The sequence below is a fragment of the Etheostoma cragini genome, chromosome 14 (assembly GCF_013103735.1).
Source record: "Etheostoma cragini isolate CJK2018 chromosome 14, CSU_Ecrag_1.0, whole genome shotgun sequence".
Classification (NCBI taxonomy): Eukaryota; Metazoa; Chordata; class Actinopteri; order Perciformes; family Percidae; genus Etheostoma; species Etheostoma cragini.
Genome location: NC_048420.1, coordinates 19,470,543 through 19,496,506, shown reverse-complemented (window position 1 = coordinate 19,496,506; position 25,964 = coordinate 19,470,543). Strand labels below are relative to the sequence as shown.

Sequence of the window (25,964 nt, the reverse complement as noted above, 5' to 3'; positions counted from 1 at the left end):
CCAAACCATGCAGTACTCTTTGCTACTATGAAGACGTTTTACTTAAATCTACTAAGATAAAAGTTAACATTATCCTTCTTAGAAGGAGTTGAAGTTTCCAAATTACATTTAGTAGCAGAGAACAATGATGCATGTACTTTTTCCATTAAACTGTTAAAGGCAATGCGGACCGGAAGTAAGGACTAGATTGTTCTCTTTGAGTGTAAATTAACAAACTCAAGTTAAACCAACCCTATTTATCATCTCATTTTGAGAATGAAGCTGTCTCTGTATGCTGAGGAAAAATAATTAATTTAAAAAAGTACTTCTGTGATTTGAGATGTTACCCTGGCTTGCAGTCCCTTATATTGTTGGAGATCCAAACACAGTAGATCCTACACTTCCCATAATGCGACTTGATAGCTTCCTTTGTTAACCCTCCCTGCAGATTAATGTCCATATCTACAATACTAATCTCAATGCACCCAGCTTGTAACGTAAACTTTGTAAGCTTTTCCAGACCCACAGAAGATTATACAACATTTTCCACAAGCTGAGTAGTACTCCACATGACTAATACATGTACCTTAACATATAACACTGATGTGGCGTGCCCCTTTTGAATAAAACCAGGTCAATTACAAAGCTACTCAGTTAACAGGAGTAATTGTTTCATTTTTTTGTATACTGAACATCATCCTTGTTGTCATACTGTAAGCCCTGATTTCCTCTTTGTCCTCCTTAATGTTCTGCAGGTATAAAATGACGTGTGAGTACACCTGGCCAAACCACCTGATGGCCTCGGACAGAGAGGCCGTGGAGGCCATTGTCACCCAGCATGGTTTCCAGGACGATGTGGCGTACGGACACACCAAGCTGTTTGTCAGAACACCGCGGTCTCTGTATACTCTGGAGCAGGAGAGAGCCGCCCTCATCCCTATCCTGGTTCTTTTCCTGCAGAAGGTTGGCCATATTTGGATTAGTGTTATTATATGATTTGCTATAAGTTTGTCATTGTCACTTTAAGTTTTTTTGTCCACAGCCTCAACACAATTTAAAGTATTGCATCTCTCCTTCTCTCTCCTTCAAAGTTGTGCATGTACTTTAATAATGATGCATCAATCTGATAGTCCAATTAATTGACTCGAAGATCAAATTTAATCTCACAAGCAGCTCCGATCACAATATATTTTCCAGTTTCAAACACAGGCCTCTAGGTTTCAAAGTGGATATTACAGTTTGCCTCAGTCTCATGAATATGTGGCTCCTGGTTATGTTTGACTGAAATTCCTCTGCCAGCTTGAATCCTAATTTCCTGTAACAATAATTGGGATAATTAATGAGATCCAGAGCACAGTTACATTACAGTCAATTACTGCACTTGCTCAATTCTTTCTCTTTCCCATGACCTACTTTGATGATTCTTCAGAGAAGTCTGGTTCTTTAACTGGAGCACAAGTTCATCTTTAGCTCAGTGGGACTCTTTTGTTTCTCCACTCTTGCTTTCTGTCTTTAACTCGTCCCCTTTTTTGTAAAACTCCCAGGTGTGGCGTGGGGCTTTGGCTCGTATGAGGTGCCGGCGGATGAGGGCCATCTATGCCATCATGGGCTGCTATAAGCGCTACAAGGTGAAGGCCCACTTCTGGGAGGTGGAGAGGAGGTTCGCCAATGTGCGGACCATGGCCGACTACGGAAAGAGCGTGGAGTGGCCGAGCCCGCTTGCAGCTCTGTCCGACTTTCATAAGAACACCGTCATGCTGCATCGCAGGTCAGATCCCACAAAATGGAACTCATACAGAACAAAAACAACAATCCAAAATTAATGTACAATATTTCAGTAATGTTGTCTTCAATCATATTTCACTCTTAAAAAAAATAGATAAATCCATTTGTATTAAATGTAAGCATAAATGACTTTTGAATAAGTTATGCTTAAAGTCAGTCATAGTCACAGTCAAGTCAGTAATATATTTTGTATTATAAATATGAAACTGCACTCAGCCGCCAGTTAGCGTAGCTTAGCATAAACTCTGCAAACAGGAGGAACCAGTTACAGCACGCTAGGAAAGCACAGCACGCTGTTGTTATACTCTGGTTTCGGTACAGATTAAATAAACAAGATGTAATGTGATAATTGGTAAACTCTAGAGCTGCTTATTTGGACAGAGCCAGGCTAGCTGTTTCCAGTCTTCTATCCCTCCTGGCTGTAGTTTAATATTTAATACACAGAATTGTATCGATCATCTGATCTAGCTCTACTACACTAAAAACAAGTCAAATCATTTTTCTTCCTGGCAGATTAAGTTGAATGAGTCTCTAGGCGAGTAAGTTTTGGATCAACAAACTGGGTTTTGGCACGGCAGATAAAAGTTATTTTTAATGCTCACAGAACCGATCTTAAAGCTGTTCCTCCTACTGTATTGTTTTCTGCTGCACCTTTTGATGTATTATTCCACCCACGTGACATGCTGTCTTGTTCCCATCACTTGTTGTCAGGTGGTGGGCGAGGCAGATCGTGAAGAACATCCCTCCGTCTGACATGCTGGAGGTTCGGGCCAAAGTGGCAGCTCTGACTGCTCTGAGCGGAGAGAGGAAAGACTGGGGAGTCAGCAGAGCCTGGGAGAGGGACTACCTGGCCAATGTAAGAATCACATGTAAACAAATCACAAACAAAGTGGAGTCAGGGTACTCTTTGAGTTCCAACGTGTATTTCTTTGTTGTATCTAGGATATACTGTACCTCAAACCATGTTTAAAAAGTCCATGAAGTGCTTGATCACTATGCTATTTTCTTTACATAAAACAATTCTAGTTAAGACTCATTCTTGACGTTGGGAAGACATATCTGTGTTAAAATATTCAATGTTTCAATTACTAGCCTTTTTTATGTATTTATCAATACATTCTATGCACCTATGATTATTTTCTATATAATCTGATCATCTATAAAATGTCAGATGATGGTTAAAATCCCCATCACTATTAAAGCCCTAGATAACCTACTCAAAACTGTCCAAATCGTTTAATCATAAAAGACTAGGAAATAGTTTAGGTAGTCACATAATAGGAGCTGGAACCAGTGAAATTTTGGAACTTTTGCTTAAAACCCGATGATTATCAAAATGTTTTCCAGATTAACTTTCTGCTGATTGGCTATTTGTTTTAGCTCTTATTTATGGACTGTACTTAATTTATCTTACAGGGGAAACACAGTTGTAATGTTTATAGAGCACTCAGGTTAGGCTTTAGAATCCAAGATTAAACAACTACAACAAATGCAAACGGAAAATAAATGTACGAAATAAATCTTTTCTTTTTGTGCTTTCAATTGTATCACATTACCTCCTTCAATGAATGGAATCTAATCAGGCATTATCACGTGACCTAAGACAGGGGTTACGATCTCCTCGATATACGACCGCATCTTGTCACGTGACCACAGTTCCATACTGAAGTCATTTGATGCCACCTGAACAAGTTCTGTTTGATGAAGAAGGCCATGGGACATCTCCAGAAAAAAATCTCAGTATTTCACATCACAAAAAGATGTCACTCGTCATGTTTGGTTTTTGCAGTTATTTGTACTTTAAGGTGTCAGTTTTTAACTCTTTCAAAATCACAATTTCCTAATTTTCTGTTGTTTTATAAGCCATTTAATTATTTCAGTGCCCCCTTTTTTAGTTGCAAAACACAAACATACCAATAACTAGATAGTATTTTTAAGGTTAAGAAGCTTTTTACTTTACCAATCGTAACCAATTCAGGCTTTATTTTGAACTGTTGTTTGGGAATAAGTTTTGCTTTGAAGCTAGGGCAAAATATAGAAAAATACACTGTGCTGTGCATACACTTCTATTTTTAACAGTGTTTACTCTAATGTCTGATCAACAGAAGTTTTGTGTTTTCTCTTCACTTTCAGTTACCAGAAGTGTTTTTAGGCAGTCCTTGCCACAAGAGGACCTCATTTAAAGATCATTTTGACACTCCACACACAACAAAATGTTTATTCCTTTTTTTTTTTTAACAGATGGCAATATCTGTTGGATTCATTACACCCATCTGGTCAAATTTTTCACAGTAAACAAGACTTGAATGACCAGCAGTGTATTGGATCACATCTGCTGTTGTGAATATACTGTACATGGTGCATGTGACAGCGAGCCTCACAGCATGACTAAAGGAGAACGGCGGTGCTTGTGAACACAGCATTTCATTAATGAATCTCACAGTTGGCTCATTTAACAGCTAATCTGAGCATGTTTGGTGGCATCAAGGCTCGAGAGATGCCTTCAGGGAGCGTAAGCATGACTGAGTCACTCTCCTCATTAATTTGTCAGACGGCCCGTGACTCGCTGCCCTTCTTCAGGGCTCCAGCTTCACGAGATTGTTGTTAATTCCACAAAGAACCTATAGATAAATGCCTGTAATCCAGCATGCAGTCAGCCTGAGTTGTGACTTGTATGTGGCTGATGTTGTTTTAGATCATTTGTCAGCGGGGAAGAAAGAGAAAAAGAGGTAAAAGGAAAGTTAGCCAAATTAATAGATGTCATGTATTCTCAGAAACCCTTAACAAGATCACAAGATGACTTCATTATTTTGAATTTAAGCTTAGAAATCAAGGAAGGGATGTTGTTTCCTTGTGAGCTCATCAGAAGGCTTGAAGTGAGAAAACATGACCTGCCATCACATGAAATTATTTTAATACATCCATCACATGTGGTGCAATTGTTAAACACCTAGTTCCAAAATCATTAACACTCTACTCTCCTCTGAAGACTTCCTACAAGATTTTTGAATGCGGCTGCAGAGATTTGATCCCCTTCAGCTGAGGTTGGCCACTGATGTTGGCCGATTAGGCCCGGCTGGTCGAGGCCAGTCGAGTTCTTCCACATCAAACTGTGAAAAACATTTCGGTAATACTTTACTTAAAGGTATCTACATAAGAGTGACATGACTATGTCATGAACACATTACACACAAACCCTAACCCTTATCCCAGCCATAACTTGTCATGACAAAACCGAATGACACAGACTAAAAGAAGCGTTGTTTATAATGTTTATGACACGTTCATAACACTGTCACTCTTATGTAGATACCTTCAAGTAAAGTGTATCCAACATTTATTAATAGAGCTGGCTTTGTTTACAGGGGGCCAGTGTCATGTTGAAAGAGGAAAGGATCTTCCTTCTTGCTCTTGCCACAAAATTAGAGGCACACTAAATTATCATTGTTGACAAGGGATGCCAGCATACTTTTGACCACATGCTTTGGTTTGTTCAGGATGAATACAGCTTTAAAAAATATTTCCAGTAAGCATTTTCATTGGAATCTCGTTGAATACACACTTAGTGACTGCAAAACAGTTCTTAGTAGAAATGTAAGGACATTATTATGTCAGCGCCCCTCTATAGGAGGGAGACAGACACAGTTTTAGATTAGCAGCCCCCGACTGTATTTCTCATCCGGCAGTAGCTCCAGTATCAGCCGCCCTTCTCCCTCTCCGACGGCACGTCAAACACCGCATCTGGTTTCAGCCGCCCGAGGCCACGAGCTTTGATCTGCTGCTTATGGAATTAAAGTGATAAAAAAGGCAGAAAGAGGTCACCCAGAGTGTTAATGATGAGATATATTCCTATGGCAATAGGTGGCTATGATAGCAGTAGCTCAATCCGTAGGGAGTTGGGTTGGGAACCGGAGGGTCACTGGTTCAAGTCCCCTAATGGACCAAATTGGTGGCCGGAGAGATGCCACTTCACCTCCCGGGCACTGCCAGGTGCTGTTGAGCAAGGCACCGTATACCCCCAACCGCTCAGGGCGCTGGTTCGGCTGGCAGCCCACTCACGCTGACATCTCTCCATTAGTGCATGTACAGATCCTGAGAATGTGTGTGTGTGTAGTTCAGGACTGTGTATGATAACTAACAAAGTGTGGACACAGAGTGTAAATTGTAATTTCCCTATTGGGGATCAATAAAAAAAGATTCAAAAAAAATTAAAAATACCATCATACTGTAGCTAAGGCCTTCCTGTAATAACACAGGTTTTTAATTCCTGCAGGCTCGAGACTCCCCTCAGACCAGCTCCAGCTTCAGCCGTTTTTCCAAGGACCTGAGGAACAAAGACATGTACAGTCAGGTCCTCTTCTCTGGCTTCTGTAGAAAGGTACAGTATATGGGAACGCTGAGATGAAAATGTCCGTTTTACAAGGAGTTTCTTTCTTGTTTTTGCTTCCTTTCAGCTTTGGGATGTTTTTCTCACTTGCTGTGTTCCACCCACTCGCACCTTCTCTCAGCTCGGCTTTCATGAGTTTATGTTCCAGGAGTGAATACCCTCTCAGGAAGGATTATAAAGAAACGAGATACAACATAATAACAAGATTTATCATGAAAGGAACTGAAGTATGACTTCACTCCTACAATGTTCTCAACCTTTAAGATATCCTCTTTATTTTTTTTAAAAGTTTGTCTGTTGTAACTCAACTAAAAGAAGTCAGTCATCTCCCGGTGGATAATAATGGCCATATTTTCCCTTTCAGTATCAGGGTAGAAAGTATCTTTTGTAGAAAGAGGGCTTCCACTAAATTCTCGATGCAGCTTGATTCAAAGTATATTTGAAGATATGCAGGCTTTGATTAGGTGAAATAAAACAACCTTCAAAACTGACAAAACCACCAGAGCTTTTGTCTATTTATCACAATTTTGCTGTGTTGCTCGTTTTTTGCTGCAAAAGAAAAACTTGTTTTTGAATTGAGAGTTGCTATAACCCAAAAGATCCTACAGAAGATAGAAAATGTAGAAATGTGGAGCTTTATCCTTTTCTTCTCTCTTCCCCTTCTCTGCTCTCTCAGGTGAATAGATTCAACAAAAGCACAGACCGAGGACTGCTCATCACAGACAAGTGTGTCTACAAATTAGAGCCAAACAAACAGTACAAGGTTTTGAAGAGGCTTCCCTTAGACATTGTAAGTACTCTTATTAGAGATGCACGCACGCTCTCGTGCATTCACACTCCAACCTTAATCTAAAACTACAGCACTTCACATCCATCAACATACTTGAATTAGTCTAATATTTTGAGCATGGCCAGTGTAGTTCATTCCTCTCAACAATAATAGCAAAGCAGTCTAAGCACGAAACCCTGGAGTCCCGGGAAGAAGAGATCTTCTATCTCAACGGGACCTTCGTGGCTATATGAAGAATACATGAAATGTATTGATATGGCACTTTCTTGTGTTTTTAGTGGTTACATTTTTTTTCAGATTTTAAGCGTTAAGTAAACTTTAATATCCTGGGGGAGGGGGATTTGTTTTACTGCCAGCAGAGACTAAAAGACATCAGTTAATACCCACAACATAACATACAGATAAGATAACCCTAATATTCATATTCATACGGGACAAATTACATCCAGGTATTTATGTACACATAAGCAATTGCTGTTTTGCTTTTTTCAGGGTGTTGTTGATAAAAGCGAAAAATTAAAATAAAGATAAAATAATGCCAGTGTTATACTTACTCTCTACACTAATCTTAAAATAATACTTCCATAAAGTTGAGGCAAGAGACAGATGAAGGATGGTCAAAATGGAACCACCAGAGACTGACATAGCCTTACTTTTGTTCTGTAATGTAGGTCAACACCAAAAACACTGCATCTTACACTTCCGTCAGTGTCTTTCTGTGGTTGTGGTTGTTTTCCTGCCCGATATGCAACTACATATTACAAACTCTTATCAGTTTCCACCGCATGAACTTTCCCAGGGGACCAAGAACCTTTTGAGGAACTCAGGAACTAAACCTGCCTTTTAATGGAGGAACCAGGGACTAGATGGAGTGAATGTCTCTGCTCAAACTCAGACCTATAGAAACTTGTGCACTGTTTCATTCACAAAAAAAGGAAGGGCTTTTGTAAAATAAGTTCCATGGGTAAAAAGAAAAGAAAAAGAGTTAACCTTTGTTGTTGGCGTCTCTCAAACTAGCAGAGAGAGGTGGAGACAGGCAATTCTCCTTTTTCTTCATTCATTAAGGACACCTCAAATTAATTTCATTAATGGTACCTGCTTGACTCAACTCGACCGCGGTGCCCTGCCCTTTTTTTAATTGCACACCCCCCCCCCCATCTGTTGCTAGCAATTATGACGTAGTGAATAGCGACGATTTTTTCCGCCCAATCAGTAGTCTGCAGTTTTTCCCGTCACCTTTTGGTATCACCTCAGCTTGCTTGGAACCTCGACTGAGTTAGTACTAAAAAAAGTACCTGTTAGCAGGTACCAGGGACTTTTTGCATAATGGAAAACCCAAAAAGGTGAATACAAGTGAGGCAAGAAACGCCAAAACATCAGAGTCATGAAATAGTAAATACAAAGAACAACAGAATCATCTTTTTCTCTGTTTCCTCATGTGTATAAATACAATTTACAAGCTACCGCCATTTTTTAATCAGTAATTAGTCTTTCAGTTGGTCATCAGGCATTTGTTGATTCTTTTTCAGTTTTTCAGCAGCTTCTTGCAGTGGAAAAACTATCAGGATTGCGTGAAGGGGCTTTTAGTTCCGACCTCAGGTCCCAGAGTTTCTGGAACTTGCTTCCAGTTTGTAACGTATTGACTTTTTATGAATAACATGCAGTCTCAAATTTCCTGTATAATATATAAAATTGGTGGGGTGCCTCTTTAACTTAAAACTTAATTAAAGCCTTGAACTTTAAAGAAAAACTAAAACAAGGGCACTGACACACTATACAGCACTAAGTAGCAGCTCCTCTTCATCAGCGCTATCATGAATGTGGGTCAGACCCGTTGTACTTTATCCCATCTGTCCTTCCTTCTCTGTCCTCTCTATTGTGCACATTGTCTATTCATTCCTGCTCTCACACACACATATTCCATCCTTTTTGACCCGGGTCACTAGAATGAGCCCTTCATATCTACATGTGGAGCGGGTCCTCTACCACAGAGTGTTCCACTGCCATGTATCTACAGTAGCCCAGAACAGACAAACAGAACACTGGCTATGGAGAGGGCCTTGACCCTACCCGAAGGCCACCGCAGGATCTCCTACATGCTTGGACAGGGAGGGGTGAGGAAATCTTCATCCTCACCGCTAGATGCCGCTAAATTCTACCCATTGCTCTTTAACAGTTCAACAGTAGCCAGAACAAATTAGGGGGGATTTGTAAAAACCCCATTAGTGAGCTTTCTGTTATTGCATTGGACATTTGCAACTTACAATAATGGTGGCACACTTTGTTCGATGAAATTACAGCCAGGAACAGATTTCAGCTAAAGCTAGCTAGCATTAACTAATTACCTGATGCTAACCCTGTTATTTGAAATATAAAACTCTGTTTTTTCTGTAGCTGATCATTGAATGTGTCTCGCTATAAAAATATACCAAAAAAATACTATTGTGTCAGCTAAATGAACTGATGATTCATGAATCAAATACAGAATTGAAGAAACATCATTGGGTGTTTGTGGTTTGCAGGATAGAGCTGATTAACCCCAGTATAATGTTAACAGTACATTTAAGTATAATTCAAATGGTATTTGTTTGGCAAATTTGTTATGGTGGGGGGAATTTTGTCCGTTAGGTTTGGCAGTTTTAAGTGAAAGTGATCAGATGGTACAGATCTGTTCTCTATTGTATTTACATTTTATTTTTTCATTTGAAGGGTTGTGTAAAGACCCACAACACCTACATAACACATAATGAGTCGGGCACAGCTGGGCGTCCAGCAGTGGTTTTAGACAGTGACACAGAGAGAGAGTGAGCTCAAAACATGCCAGAGGGTTAAAAACCATCATTATGCAGCAGCGGAGCAGCTAAAGATAGCTGATGCCATTAAGCTCTTCTGCTCAGGGTGAAGGATGAGTCTTATCCAGGTCAGAAACAGAGAATAGAGAAGAAGCAACGCAGATCTGTCCTTACATTGAGTCACCAGACCCTTTGGTACGAAGTCATCAAGGTTGACCGTCAGCTATGAAGACTGAAATGTCACCCAGGTCACAAACTGATAGACCAATTTGACAACAACAACAACAGTGTTGTGCGTAACTGTGAAGGTTTTCAGTTGTTCCTGAATAGAATGGACTCGTTTGTGTAAACGTGTAATGTAAACTCATTACAAACAAAGTCACACAAGACAACTGAACTCAGTGACTTTGTCTTTTTTTAAATAACATCTTTGTTAAAAGTACAATTTGCAGCTTCAATTGATTTACTTTCCAATTCTGGGTCAATAAGAAGGATAAACATGATTTCTCAGAAACACAGTTAAGTAGGACTGGCCTCCTTAACAGAAAGGTGTTATGATTCTTACGTTACCCTGGAGATTCCCGTGGTTCTATATTAAGCAACTTACAGATGTCACCTCGCACTCTAAAAAACCGCAATTGGCTTCTTTTGCTTTTTTCTGACATTTTGTAATGTAAACTGAACAATGAATACAAAATAAAAAAATAAATCGCTGGAGGCAAAGGTTGTACCAGCGTGTGCTGGGGGCATTAAGAGGCTTAATCCGCTCCATCTTCCATTCCCTTTCTAACATCTATGACCGACCTCCCTTTCTCTGTCTACATACGCATACGGTTCTTCTGTTTCTCTCCTACACCTTCCCTCGCCCTCGTTCCTTCAGTCACAGTCAGTGGTGCAATGTATATAAGTATGTTCGATCATAACTGTCTTTAGATACAATTTTGACCTACTTTACTTGGGTTTTTCTTTTTTCATGCTACTTTTATACTTCTACTCCATTACATTTGGTAGCGGGATATTTTTACTCCACTACAGTTAGTTAGCAGCTTTAGTTACTCTGCATTTTCAGATTATTAATGCAACATTTAAATCAACTAATATGTTATGAGGAACTATTATAGGTTAAGGTAACCGTTAGTATGTAAAGTAATTAAAAATAGCTCTACTTTTACCAGCTGCAACATTAAAATGATGAAAACGTTAATGCATCACTAACTGAGTGAATGAGGACTTTTATTTTTGGTACATGAAGTATATTTTGATGCTAATACTTTTGTACTTTTACTTAAGTAAGACCTTGAATGCATGACATATAGTTGTAACAGAGTATTTTTAGTAGTATTGACACTTTTACTTAGATCTGGGCAACATATTGATACTGTTGATAGTAAATTATAAATTGTAGGTCTAGACCTACTCTATCTGTAAAGTGTCTTGAGGTAACTCTTGTTATGATTTGATACTATAAATAAACTAAAATTTAATTGAATTCTTAACCCACCATTCACAGTAAATCTGTACATTATTACAATTCTTAATAAAACCCCACGACTTTCCCCTCACTGCACCTCCACTACATGTGCACCGCAGCAAAAATCCGCTGGCTTCCACATGGTGTAACTGTTGATCCAGGATATACTGTACTGTGTTAGATTCACAGGTATTGTACATTGACGTGATAATCCCTGACATTTTATACAAATGAATTTCCAGCGCTCCAGTGTGTGAAGCTGAGTATCTGGCATTCAGCCTTTAGTCAGGCTGTCCACAGCAAGGGTAGAAGAAGTATTCAGGTCTCTTACTAAACTAAAAGTAGCAATGCAACATTTATACCTGCATTTAAGTCCTGCATTAAATATTAAGTAAAAGAACAGTGGCAGTATTAGGTATAGTATAAGTATTGCAATACATACTGTTAAGCTAGTTTGATGTGTAACAAGGTTCCATATGTTAACCTAATCCTAATCAGCAAAGAAACTACAACCATCAAATAAATGAATAAAGATGGTAGAGATATAAGAAGCCATGATACTCCCTTAAACTTACTGGAAGTTAGTATCACCTGCATGAAGACTGGGGGATGTTTACCAGTGACTCTCTGAATACACACACATCCTTAACTGTGGCCGTTAGTCAGAGTTGCCGCTGTGTGTGTCGGAGTCTGAAGCAGTTTGTGGTTTTGTTTCTCTCCACAGTTCACGGGACTGAGTGTGACCAGCGAGGCTGACCAGATGGTGGCGCTACACACATCCTCGCATGATGATGTCCTGCTGTGTTTGCAGCGAGGGGAGCTGTGCACCAACCAGGACCGAGTGGGGGAGCTGGTGGGAGCGTTGGTGGACCACTTCACACGGTCAGTTCACACAACCAGACACTGTTTTGTTTCCTCACTAGGCGAATATCGCTAACTTTATCCAGTTTTTATAATAGTTCTATGGACATATTACAGTTGTACATGCACTTTAATGCCACCTGTTGCTGGTTTTTATCAGTCATTGTGTCATTAGTAAAATGTTTGAATACTGATTTGCTGGTGGAAGGAATTATACGCTTTTGAGACATTTCTTGGTTGTTTTGGGACATGAACTACTCTGTTGACAGACAGTTACAGACAGATTTTTTTTAAAACTGGCATAAATATTTTCTACTGGAAAGGTGCCAGTTGAATCTACAACATTTTGCAGCTACACTGTTAACAAAACACAATCTAATTGATGTCAAAAAGTAAGGCAAACCTTAAACCACCTCTACCGTATTACATTTGTCTATTAAACAAATTTTCTTGAACTTACAAAGCGCCCTTATCCTATTTTTCTTAAACTTAAATATTCCTTTGAAATCATATTGACAAACTTATGGATACTGACAGGTTGTAGTTGTTTCCGGGTTGTCTCATTTAGTTCAGCCCAGCAAGATTCAGAAGCACCACGGGAACACTCAATATTTTTTTAAACAGAAGAAGAAAACATCAATTAGTTTGGAACTTTTTTGCTCCTAGTGATCACTTGTTTGTTTGTTATAAGATGAGACCGGTTTTCACTATAACCAAACAATACAGCAGCTGATTTCACTCATTAGAAAGCTTTCAACAGAGACAAATGAATAAGTGATTGTGAAGTGATTGTTTGGAGAGAAAACTTGCAGCCTTTTCGGGTCTCAGTGTCCCACGAATAAAAAGCACAGATCAGATTCAGAGTTACTGGTCAAAGACCCCTGTTAAAATGAAGTCCATTAACGCAGCATAACAATTACGCAAATCATACTCGTGGCATTTATCACTGTCACAGTTGTCGGTGTCTGCGCCCTGCTCTTAATAACTACTGTGAAATGAATCAGTTACGCTGACATTTATCACATTTATCACTCAGAACCTAATTTGTCATCGCTGTTTATAAACGTGATTCACATCCTCCCCCATTCATCTCGGCCAGACTTCATTTGAATGGCACAACATTTTACACAGACTGTGTGTGTGTGTGTGTGTGTGTGTGTGTGTGTGTGTGTGTGTGTGTGTGTGTGTGTGTGTGTGTGTGTGTGTGTGGTAAGTACGGTCCGCTGTGAGGGCACCCAGTCTGCAGTGATTGGTCCGCCAAAGTATTAATCTTCTACATCTTGCCAGGACCACAACGAGTGACGTAGAGAACAAGCGCACTGTGGAGCTCGTCTGGTGGACATTCATTGTACTTACGCCAAGGTCCACCAAAGACTTCAACCACTTTATAGTTTGGATTTATTACTTGGGTGTTTTAAGGAACATTCTTGAAAAAAAGTCCTATTACTTGGTGTTTCTGAAGCTTTCAGCCATTAAGTATGATAAAGAATTATATACTTAAGTTACATAATAACAAACTAGCATCTCATTTTTTAAATGTTTTATATTATATATATTTTTTCTGCTCAAGGCATGTCTGGAGTCCATAATGAAATGAATATAGCATACACACATCATTTATTTTTTTCAAAGATCTTTTGGGCATTTTTCAGCCTTTATTTTGACGGGACAGATGAAGACATGAAAGGGGAGAGAGGGGGGGGAATAATATGCAGCAAAGGGCCACAGGTCGGAGTCGAACCCCGGCCCGCTGCGTCGAGGAGTAAACCTCTATATGTGCCGCCCACTTTACCAACTGAGCTATCTGGGCGCCCATGCATCATGTATTTGTTAACACATGATTAAAGATACGTACACATACTTAATTACACACCACCATTCATAGTTTTACGCCCTTGATATACCCACACACATACGTACCTATTCTGCCATAATGCACACATTACTATCTGCAGTGAGCTTTAGAAACAGTTATTTTCATTAACGATTAATCTGCAGATTATTTATTCCAAAGAATGGTTTTGTCTATAAAATGTCAGGAAATAGAAAAAATCGATTGCAGTTTCCGCCATAGTAGTGAAATACACTCAGTTGCCAGTTTATTTGGTACACCTAGCTAGAATGAATGCAGTCTAATACAACAGTCCTGCAATTGATCATACATTCGTAAATGTCTAATGTTCGGTTTTGATTGAACCTGTTTTAGAGTTATTTCTTTAAAAACTTTATGATAATTTGTGAGGCTATAATTTCTATTTTCATGGTTCATTTGTATCGCGTTATACTAAGAGGTGATGTTTTTAAAGAAACCCTCAGTTGAGCCTTATTCATAGTCAAGAGCCAGTTTATGTTTTTATGTGATTTCTGGTCTCATGTAGAGATAAAATATAAAATGAGCTGTCAGCTCACTCACATCAGTTTGATGGTGGTACTTATGTTCAGTCACTTATTTAGTTTTTGCAGCTCAGAGGCCCAGCAGACGGCAGCCGCATGAGGGTGTGTGTTCCCACTTTTATGAGTCTTTCTGTGTGTATGTTCAGCTAGCTGATCCCAGATCCCTGTTGAGGCTTTTCTGTGTTTTTACGAGTCTCAGACTTTTGGTCTGGGTTTTGGGTTTTTTAGAGGGGGGGTTCTTGCAGCAGCTGCATGGCTCTAGTTGTGGTGCGGAGAGCGTCGTAGAGGAAAGTCAACCATCGGGATTCAGTTTCAGCTCTCCGCCTGTCTTTGTGCCACCATCTGCAGTGAATGGAGGGGGTCGCAACCTCTGCTCATGAGACAAAGTCAGGGGTGAGCTGTTAAGTGTGTGAGCATGTGCGAGGGGGAAGAGGAGGGAGGGGTGAGGAGGATGACAACACATAAACACACTCCCCCGCTTGTCTTGAGAGTCACGCGCATGTCAATTTTAGTTTATGAGGTTTGGAGATTGGTCAGGGGAGGAAACTGTCAATGGAGTGATTGTGTTTTTTCCTCATCTCTGGAAATGAAACACAAGAGTGTGGGTCTGGGAGTCTGGGACTGTTTGGTGGCACAGTGAGTTGTACAAAACTGGGTCAGCTAAGGCAGAGTTAGAGGCACAAGGTAAAGTCTGACTTCAAAGCCTCTCTGTGTTGTTGGCGAGGACGAGCGAAGACAAGCTGTCTGGTTTTGTCATGTCACATCTGTCTCTTGTTCTCCCGGCGGAGCTCAGTCTTTTCCTCTCTCCTCCTTCCTGTATGTACCCTCATCCTCTCATCTCTTCTGCTTTCTCTTCCTGTCACCTGGGTCTGAGCTGTAGGCATGAATGAGGTGTGTGTTTTGTGTCTGTTGACTGTGTGTGTGTGTGTGTGTGTGTGTGTGTGTGTGTGTGTGTGTGTGTGTGTGTGTGTTTTGGAGGGGGTTGGACCATCTGCTGGGACAGCTGGGGAGAGTATGAGTGGGCTAAAGACAGGATTTAGGATATGATCTGCCCCGGCCTTAAAAGATTGAGGAGGATTCTTTACTTAAAAGGCAGTTTGGGGGATTTCATTATGTTATTGATCATGGCCAGAGACTGTTTTCTGGATAGAATAGAAGTGTCTGCATTAGCTGTTAGGATTCACCAAAAATTGCAGCGGTTAATTTGTGCCATCTTAAAATACACACGGAAATGAAAAATTGATGTCAAGGTTTGTATTTATAACACAAAGACAAGTTCTTATCCCTTTTCCCTGCATTGATTGTTTTGCAATTTCTTTGCCAAGTCAAATATATGTAAAAAATTGCATATTTAACGATTATCTGTTCTGGGGGTCAGATGGACAGTGCATTTCACAAATGCCCGGATCTGAAGTTCAAATATATATATATATATATATATATATATATATATATATATATATATATATATATTTATATAAAAAATGCCTCTTTTCTTTTCCTGTAAAACATTACAATACAAATGAAATTAATCATCCTGCCCTTGGTGTGTAATCCTCCAATCCAATGTGTTTCAAGTTGACCTGATAACACCTCAAATTTCATGAAATGGCACTTCATTAACTTGTGGGCGAACGGCTACTCCTCTCCTCTACCTTTAAGGGAGCTCCGCGCCTTGGCTAGAGGCTAGGTAGTCTGGACGTCTCTCATTTTTCTCATTTTTGTGAAGACGATATCTCAGTACCCCCTAGAAGGAATTTCAGTGCATTTGGCAAAAATGTCTACTTGGACTCATAGATATACTGATTTGATTTTGGCAGTCAAAGGTCACTGTGACCACGCAAAATGTATTTCACAAATGTCTAATAGGAGAAAATGATAAAGTGATGGCGTTTTATATCCTAACGGTCAAATGTGAACTTCACTTTGACATCATAATGTTATTCAAAAATGCTTTTGAGGCCGTTGTTTAACGCCATATTTGGATTGGATACTGAATTGGCGACACTAATCTTGGTGCCCAGCTTGAAACTGCTGTGATTGTATACATCTTCTGTGCTCCTGGGTTGAAGATGTGTGTGAAGCATCCATGTTTTACCAAAGAATACACTTAATACCTTTTATCAAATTGCTTGAAAGTCTTCATAACATACAGCATATTATATGAGTCTGGACACACATGGATGTAAACTGCAACTTGATGGGTTGGCAGAGGCATACAACTAATTCTAGTTTATTTTTATTTACTGTCTATTCCTCTCCAAGCAGCTCTCCTCTCCAGCATTTTCTAAATCAGCACTTTCAGTTCTGAATATGAAAAGACCTGTGACGGTGTTGCATTAATAGGAATCTTCTGGGTCACCCCCTCCCTTTCTGGGAAGAAGCAAGAAAACGAGGAGTGAAAAAAAACATGATTTCATTAAGCTCAAAGAATATGTGAGTGGTCTTGTGATGTGGCTTTAATGTCCGAAGGCTCGCTGTGACCGGTCGCTGCTCTCGTAGGACTTGTTGACTTTCTTGTTTTGACCCCGTGGACATCAACAGTTTTGTCATTTAGTGAAGGCCCTCTCTATTCTAAATTCACTTTTTAGGTTGTAAAAGGCGTCAACAAAAGCTCTTGAAATAGCCTCCTCTGTTTCCCTGCCTTCCCATTTTTCTCTTCGTCAGTGTCTGTCCTCAATGGGTTCCTCTCTCGGCCGCAGCAACAGGAGAAGCAGCTTGTGCTCTGAACTCGCCTCAGTCAGCCTGAGAAATAATAATCTAATGATATAAATTATAGTATAACAGTCACAGGGGAGTACTTTTGTTTTTATTATTGAATTACTGTATATTTTCCTGTTTATACTTGCATATGTTTTTGATGCAGGACTTGTAACAGAGTTTTTTTAATTTTTGAACTAGTACTTATAAAGAAGGATCTGAATATGTCCTCCACCCCTGGGAGTAACTATGGCAACAACTTTTAAGGCAGGTAGACGTAAATAGTTCATGTTAACACTGACCTATTTCTTTCTGTGTTCTCATACAGTTGGCAGGTGTTGTTGTGCCTGAATCCGTTGATTACAGCAGGTCTGCGGCGTGTGACTGACATCAGCACGTTTGTGAATAGTTGAAATACGTTTTTACCCTAACACACAACCGTGACATTAATAAGCACATCAGAGTTCAATATCTATAAGTAGAGCTGGCACCAGTGTTTTTCTGTATACATCTTTCATGTCATGACCAAATTACTGTATTAAGATAAAATGGTTCACAGTTTTCAGCCTCAATATTATTTCTTTGTAAGGGCACATAGGAAAGTCTGACTTATTTAAGAAGCTATGTATTTAGCCAGGAAACATGATTACCAACTTTTTCTGTTTAACCAACCCTTCAAATGAAAATCAGGTGTATGTACCACGTACAAAGGTCCAGGTAGATGAGGAGGAAAGATTTAGCAGTATGATGGGATTGGTGGTGTAGTGAAAGACTCATAAACAGTGAATATGTTCCATCATATTCTCCCCATTAGCTCATTCCCACACGTTTACATTGAAGACACTCTGCTGGGACGGAGCAGACTTTGTAAAGCCATTCTAACTAGTGCCTTAGTTAGTAAATTTCGGGGACTTTCTGTTTGAGCGTCTCGAAGCCTCCTGGGCGCATTCACAGATTCTGCGATTGACCTCAAAACTGCACCACCGTCAAAAGGCCTCTTTGTGGATTCACACGGCGCACACGTGCTGCCTTTAAAGCCACCTCAGAGTGCAACAAATGGATTCCTCAGCAATATTTTTCATTCCTCACAACAGTCTTACTGTAGTGTTGAATACTCTACAGCAATTCATCTGTAAAAAGAATTGCAGTTTTTATCTCAAGAGGCACATGTTTTAGGGCTAGCAAAAATCATTTATCTGTACTTTTAGGCTGAATGGCAATATGTACTGTATATAGTTTTTTCTATTAAACAAGCCTGTCTGTCTTTGTGCTGAGAGCCAAGGGAAGTCTCAGAGAGATGAGTAGACACATGCTGCTTGCTCGCTCACTTTTCGAGCTCCGGCCCGATTGGGCAACTGACTTATTTTCTTAACTGATCCGATGTAACTTTTCACCGGCTCCGGGGAAATCTTTATTGTAATGAGAGAGTGAGCCGGGCAGAAGGAACGAGGGGCGGAGTTATGTGAAGTGTGTGAAAGAGATGCACTAGCACGACTTTACGGGAGAAACGGGTTATGTAGTGCAACATCAAACTGCCAGTACAGTATACAGTAGTACCAATATAAAGGGAATTGTCTCATCCCATCCCATCTTGTTTAGAAATATATCAATATAATTTAAAAAGTCCATAAACCGTACCACCCATCCCTAACATGTTGGAGTTGTCACTCAGCGGATGTTGAGTCCAGGCCCGATGGTGAGTTCAAAAACCATCACTAACAACATGTCCAATGCTCCTACTGCATAATAACCACTGATAGCGATCCACTGTCTTCCTTTATTCATAATCAATTTGATGAGACGATCGGTTCCCTCTGTTCTCTTTTATCGCAGAACGGTTGGTGGTCTTCAGAAATAATCAGCAGCACTGAGGAACTTATTGAAGCTAGTGCTGTTAAACTACATCACACTTGATGACACACATTTGTGATTCACGCCATGTGCATGTATAAGACCGTAGTGTTGCATCTTAAAGGATGTCTGCACCATTTATAGAAATCACTCTTCAGGTGTTAGCTCTGCTGTTGTTACAGTATGACTCATTTTTTTTCTCAGAATGCCCCCTTAGGAGACTCAAGATGCAGGGTGCAGCTGGTTGAGATAGGCCCACTGTTTCTGATGACGGTGATGGTAATTGTAATGGATGATGAATACTAGGACGCCAAAGCAAACCCTGTGATGATCTGCTCGCCACCACCTCACACCCGAGAACTCAAGTGACCTTGGCCTGTGTTGCCTCCACAGCCGGGGCTGCAAATGCTGCAGATGCTGCTTTTGCCCCAGAGATAGTTGCCAGGCAGCTGGGGAATTCACAATTAAGATTGCAAGGGGAAATTACAGCCGTGTGTTGACGAGTGGGTGTCAAGTCTGGTGGTGAGGGAGGGTGGAAGGGATGAAAGGGGGTATGTGGTATGGAGGAGAGGTGCTCTGACGGATGGAAAACTACAGGTGAGCGTGAAATTACTTCCTCTTATTAGTCATTTTTTTAAAGTAAAAGTTTGACATTTTAGGAAATAAACTTGTTAGAGTTAAATGAGAAGATGGATGAAATTCTCATGTGTCCTTTCAATATAAGACTAGAGTTAGCAGCTGCTTAGCTTAGCATAAAGACTGTAATAACAAAATAACAAAATCTGCCTACCAGCATCTCTAACTACAACTAGAAGTTACTGTCTGGCACAAAACCCACCATAAAACCGCAACTTGACTGTTTTTGTACCGATTAATCATAACGTGTTAATGATTCAGCTTTAGAGTGGCTAGCAGGTGGATTTTGTTAGTTTGACTGAGCCAGGCTAGCTGTCCCCCCCCCCCCCCCCCTTATTCCAGTCTTTGTGCTAAACTAAGCTAAATATGAGAGTGATATCGATCTTCTCAATCCAGTCTTTTAGGGGGGAATCAATGCATTTTAGTACACAACAGTACAGCGTTTTCCTGAGTTTTAAATGGCAATAAGTTGTTTTCAGACAGCAAAAGACAACCTTACATTACACTCGATATCCTTCTGCAGAGCCAAGTAAAAAAAGCACTATGTGAACAGTTTTCCGTTTGCACATCTTGTGATAGCTGAGAACAACACTATGCATCTGTGGTAGTCTGAGAAAATTGTTTCTCACAGTAACTAAACGTGTTACCTGATTCATTATTGTTATTATTATTTTGTGAGCTGTTTTCATGTGAGCTACCTCAGAGTTTAAGGTGGGGTTGCTCTAAGTTTAGGTAACTAAATGCTTATGGTCACGGAACGATCATGGTCATGGTCTTGATTGTTAGCTGAAGACCGGATGCAAGCCACCATGTCCGGTAGCCTCCGCCCTGACCTCCTCCCTGAGAGGTTTGGCAGCACTTAACGTCACACTACTTCCACTTTAGTTTTTGAAGAAAGGTTTTAAGAAATGACAGATGTCGTTGTTTTTGTTTTGGGTGAGGAGACTCATGGACAAACTCGTCCCAGCCACAGCACTTTTGGTTGCTGTACTGTACGTTGAGCGTAGATTCTGCACCAATTACACATGTCTTCCATTTTATACAACGATTGCTCTTGTTTATAGCCCAGCTGTGTTTGATCATGGACAATCTCAGCCTCCAGTCTTCAGCAGCAGAAAGCTGCACCACAGGTCTTTGCATACGATCATCCACAGTCCTCAGGCGAAGCCAGAGTTCTTTTTCAACACTGCTGGTGTTGGGTTTCACTCGTGGTAATCGGTAGGATGAGATCAGTATCATACACAAAATCAACACCCAGTGGAGGTCAGTGGGTTTCTGTGGCAGGGGTGTCACTGCTCCAGTGGGACAGGACAGGTGGTTTAGGGGATTCAGCAATGCGGGGTTTGAGGCTGGTGACAGACCAAGTGTAAAAAAGAGAGCAAGGCCACACCTGTTGGAATGACATATGATGAACGGTGCCATAGATTTAGAAACATGTTCAAATTATTTTAGCAGAAAGCATATAATGTAGCAGCAAGACTGAAAGAGGCTGTTTTGTGTAGAAAACTTGAAATACTTCAGCTTTTATCAAAAACTGGTGTTATTTCACAAGAACTTTTTATTTCCCCCCACTGATATGCCAGGTGAGCCTTATCTTTGTTCTTTTAGACCTCCGTTATCTTGACCCTAGTCTCTATCCTTGACGTTCCACTCCCGGGACTGCTCCAGTGCCTCAGGAAATTCCGCCAGATCCATGTATTTTTGCTGATTTCCATTTCCTTCCACTTTTTTTGTTTGTTGGAAGTTTAAACTCTGGTAGATTTATGAGGACTATGGATGACTGCACCTCAAATATCTCCAGGGTAAATTGAGACAGCTCGCTAGCTAGACTATCTGTCTCATGCACGTGGTTCATGTTTGGCTATGTTTTAATGTAGTTTATTAAGCAACTTCTCTCTTTCTCTCTCTGAATATTCCAAGTATCTGCTTTGGTGCTAGTAATGTGTCTCATGTTGATACCCAGTGCCCAGTAGGAAGTAGGAAAGAGACAGAAGGCCAGATCCACCAAGGCTTTTGTGCCAGATGTGACACATTCTGCCCCAAACACACGTCTGACTGTATTTGTCAAGCAGACGCACCAGGCTGGAGTCACAGTTTGCATGTCATTTGGGCGAATATCTGCAAGGTGCGCCTCTCTCCTCATTGCATGTGCATTTAGGAAGGATCCTGCAAATAAAGACCTTGTTAAACCTCCACCCTCCACCCCCCAGATCTGGAAAATGTGCTTCTTTGCAGTAACCAAGAGTTAAATGAGAAAAACATCAGTTTGATCTCTTTGAGCTCAAGAAAAGCTCCATGACATGTTCAGCCTAGCTTGGAAAAAAAAGACTGTAAGCATGGGAGGTACAGTTAGATTAGTTAGATTTCATCAAAAGAAACAAAATGTTGTGCCTTCCATGCTGTTTGCATGATTGTTTGTTCATTTAGCTAAACTAAACTAAAGATGTCTGACTGGACTTGACCCAGCTGTTGTGTGTCTTAAGAAGCACTGTGTCTCCTTTTCTATCTCTTTCTCTACATGTTCATTTTGAAAAGTAAACTTTTGACAGAGCCACACAAACAATGTACCAAATAATAATAATATAATATACCGCCAATAAGTGGTTTTTTTAATATTACAGTTTGTACTGTAATATGCAGTTTTTACTGAGCAGTTTTATTATTCAGTTTACAGCATATTCAATACATTTAGAGTGGTGTCTCTAAACTCAGATTGCAGTCTACTGTATCCCGATTTTGAGAACTATTGCATACCAGCTAAAACATTATGTAATATTTTTATTTATGTATACCTTTATTTATGTATACCTTTCAAAAGCGGGACTTCATCTCGTTTACAGCCAGGCTTTTTGAAGAGGACTTGTCAGTCTGGGGAGAATAGGACAGTAGCAGTTTGAAATGGTAGTTTGTTCTTGCCAATGGAGGCAGACGATTGCCTAGGTAGCTCTGCTTCTCAGTCACATCTTCAACATTCAAAGGCTTCCACAATTAGCTGGCTGGCAAATATTTTTAAAGCCTTCATGTTGGGTTCAAAGAAAGTGTGTTAATGGATAGACGGACAACAATCAGTATACATTCACAAAAGAAATGGAAATATCAACCACACACTCATAGTCTCCTGGGCCTATGGCTGTGACGTAGGTGGAACCAGTGCAAAGCTCTTTGTAAGCCCACTTGAGACTGAGCCCTGCGTCGGGCCAGCCTGTTTGTGAGGTCTCCGGCACCGCCAGGCTCAGGCTGCGGGATCCCAGAGGGCCGAGAGGAAGCTGGGACTTCACAGTGGATCATCTTCAGCTGACTGTGCAGCAACCGGCCTGTCGAGCAAGCAGAGCCACACTTTCTTTGTCCCAGCTGTCAGCAGAGGGATGGGGGGGGGGGATGTGGCTGTCAGTCAAAATCAACCAACATTGGAGGGTAAAGTAATCAATAACAAACTCACTGTTTTATTTAACCATTTACATTTTTTTTCAGTGTCATGTTTTTGGGGGTACATTTCCACATTATGAAATGAGACAAATTCTCGTTGCAGGTGTTTCGCATCCATGAGGAACTGTTCCAGGGTCAAAGATGGTTCAATGCATTCAAACACAACTCGGTGTTTAAAATCCCTGAGTCAGAGATGTTGTAGTCTTGCGCTACCAGATCATCCTCCACCGCGCTGTAGAGAAGGGTCTGGCAAGTCCAGGCAACATTCCGGGTTGTGAGAAAAACGTTTTCTAGTTTATTGGCCTTTCTTTTAACCAATCACAATCGTTATGGGCGGTGCTAAGTGCCAGACAGAGCCTTAGTGCTGCTGCAAAATAGCCTCTGGAAGGAATGTGTTTTGGTGACACGTGTACGTTCAAAAGTTGTTTTAATCGTGCAACAGAAAACTCAGATAGTCTAGCTAGCTGTCTGGATTTACCCTGCAGAGATCTGAGGAGCAGTTAACCGTAGTCCTCAGAAATCCACCAGAGTTTAAAATTCTGACAGAACAGAAGAAGTAGGTAAAGAACTTCCAGACGAAACAAGCGTTGTCTGATGTAGTTTCCAGCGGCACCTGAGCAATCCCAGAAGTGGAACGTCGTGGATATAAACCAGAGATGTTGCGATTATAACTAGATATTAGTGGGTAATGTGGTTGTCGGCAGAAACACAACTGCTCCAGTTTGGCAGTACTTTAGCTTTTCTGCAAACATCTGAATAAGGAAAATAAACTATTTTATTTTCATAAGACCTAAAGATATTGAACTCCAATATTGGCCCTGGGGTGTGCAGTATATCTTGTTTTTAAGCTCACTTTACTTGAAAACATCTAAGTTAAATGCTTTGTTTTGCATAACAACAAAGCATAAATAAAAGCATGCTGTAAACTTACTTAATTATCCAATAAAATCTATCTTGAAACAACTTTGTTTCAGAATTGTAGTATCAGTTGAAACGCATTCACTATTTTCAATTACTGCAATCCATGTCAGTGCATTGAACTCTTTGACACACACATACATATTTTGGAAATGTCACAATGTTCCTCGTGTAGGGGGAGGTGTTACTTTGGGATTAGGAAATAACATGAGGATTAAGAAAAAAGGAATGGAAAGGCATGTAGTGGAGAAAGCAAAGTTAAGAGGTTGTAGGAATAAACTTTCAAAATATATAGTAATACAAAAATGTGTGTTTGTCTTTTTCTCTTACAGTATAAGAAAAGTCCGCTTTCCCGTGAAGGTTTGCCGTTCAACCGTGCAGGTTCACATGCGTGGAAAACTAAAGAGCGTCACCGTGGAAACCAGGCCGGGCCAAACCAATGCAGATTTCAAGAAGAGCCGAGATGGTTTCATCCTGCTCGTCCCCGCTAACTAACAGTACGTCCGACCAAAACACCAACAACAGGACCTCGACTACACCACTGCAGCTCTGCGTTTGGGGAACTGGTCGCTCAAACTTTGTCTTGAAAAGCAACCGTTTACTAGCAAAGATGGTTTAAATACTTTAAATATTAAGTGTTCACCCAGAGCAGTGGCTGCTTTCTTAGTTCTAAACTGCAGGAGGACAAAGTTCAGTCAAAGTGTTTAATAGAGAAATTCAGAAAGATTCTTATGTCGCTGTAGACACTCAGGACACACCTATGATACTTTCTTTGTTTTTAATGTTGCATAAGATATTTGAAGATATTTTCTTAAGACAAGATGGAACAAAACAGAAATAAATGCACTTTTGATATCACAAGTTGAAAATTACAATGCAACAAAAAAAACAAGACCAAACATTCCAGATATATTTTTTGTACATTGAGTTAAATTTTATTAAATGAGAACTATTTTGTGTGTCTTGTCTCATGCTGTTTCTTTAAAAAAGGCAGACTGTGACAATGGGCAGAAGTAATAAAAAAGGGGGACAAGAAACGCAGTAAGAACAAATAAAATAAATTATTCAAGATTTACTGAAGCCACCTCTCTGTGTGTTAATTTCTGTCTAATGACCAGGCTACATTATAAAATGATTAAATGTTTTTTTTTCTCAATTGTGCTTTGGGGCTTTGAATGAAAACTGAAGACCAAAATAGGAGTGAAAGAGGCCAGGATCTTCAGTTTTTTGCGATCGATAGGATTTCCTGTACAAATAGTCAATTTAAAGTCTCAGTTGTATGTTGCACTTCTCCACCCTGCAGGAAGTGGCGTTTAATCCAAACTGTTTTCTGAGCAGCAGCAAAAAAAAATTGAACTCAATGACGCAAAAGCTGTTTCCTCTCTTCTCCCTTTGGTGTCCTCTGGATCAGATCAGCTGGGTTGATAAGCACACATGGACGCTGCAGACATTATTTTACAGGATTTCTGAGGACTGAAGTTAAAAACCTCTAATGCACAAAGGTGTTCAATACAGTCAAAGAAATGTTTGGTTACACTTTACTTGAAGGTATCTACATCGGAGTGACATGACACTGCCATGAACGTGTCTTAGACATTATAAACAAGTCAAACGTTTATGACATAACGCTTCTTTTAGTAAGTGCCATTTGTTTTTGGCATGACAGGTTATGGTTAGGGTTCATGTCTCAACACAGTGTTTTGTCACTCTTACGTAGATACCTACAAGTAAAGTGTTACCACATATTTTCTTCCTTCTCTATTATGCCGTCTAGCATCCAAATTTGGTTTTATCTGCCCAATCTTTTGAGACATCTGCAATTTCTGCCTCAATACAATGGAGGTGGATACAATTTGTGTGCTCACAACATTGAAAGATTATATTTAGACTAGAGCCTCATCCAGTTTTATACAACCCTCCACTGCTGGAGGACAAACACAATGCATCTCTACTTAAAATGTGTAAATTTATTGT

The 25,964-nt window shown here is 40.2% G+C and overlaps 1 protein-coding gene across 3 annotated transcripts in view; it reads left to right on the top strand.

Moving 5' to 3' along the window:
* The window catches only part of myo1g (myosin IG), a 42,604-nt gene extending 17,734 nt beyond the window's left edge, over positions 1-24,870 (top strand). Inside the window, exons 16-23 of one of the 3 annotated variants that reach the window (XR_004659404.1) lie at positions 735-942; positions 1,524-1,747; positions 2,476-2,620; positions 6,038-6,142; positions 6,828-6,941; positions 11,929-12,086; positions 24,323-24,644; positions 24,704-24,870. Coding sequence is in view for 2 of the 3 variants with exons in the window: in XM_034892344.1 (XP_034748235.1) it covers positions 735-942; positions 1,524-1,747; positions 2,476-2,620; positions 6,038-6,142; positions 6,828-6,941; positions 11,929-12,086; positions 24,323-24,485 (1,117 nt within the window). In the remaining variant the exon portion in view is untranslated. The other 2 variants (XM_034892344.1, XM_034892345.1) reach the window with 2 other exon arrangements.
* Positions 24,871-25,964: the final 1,094 nt, after the last annotated feature.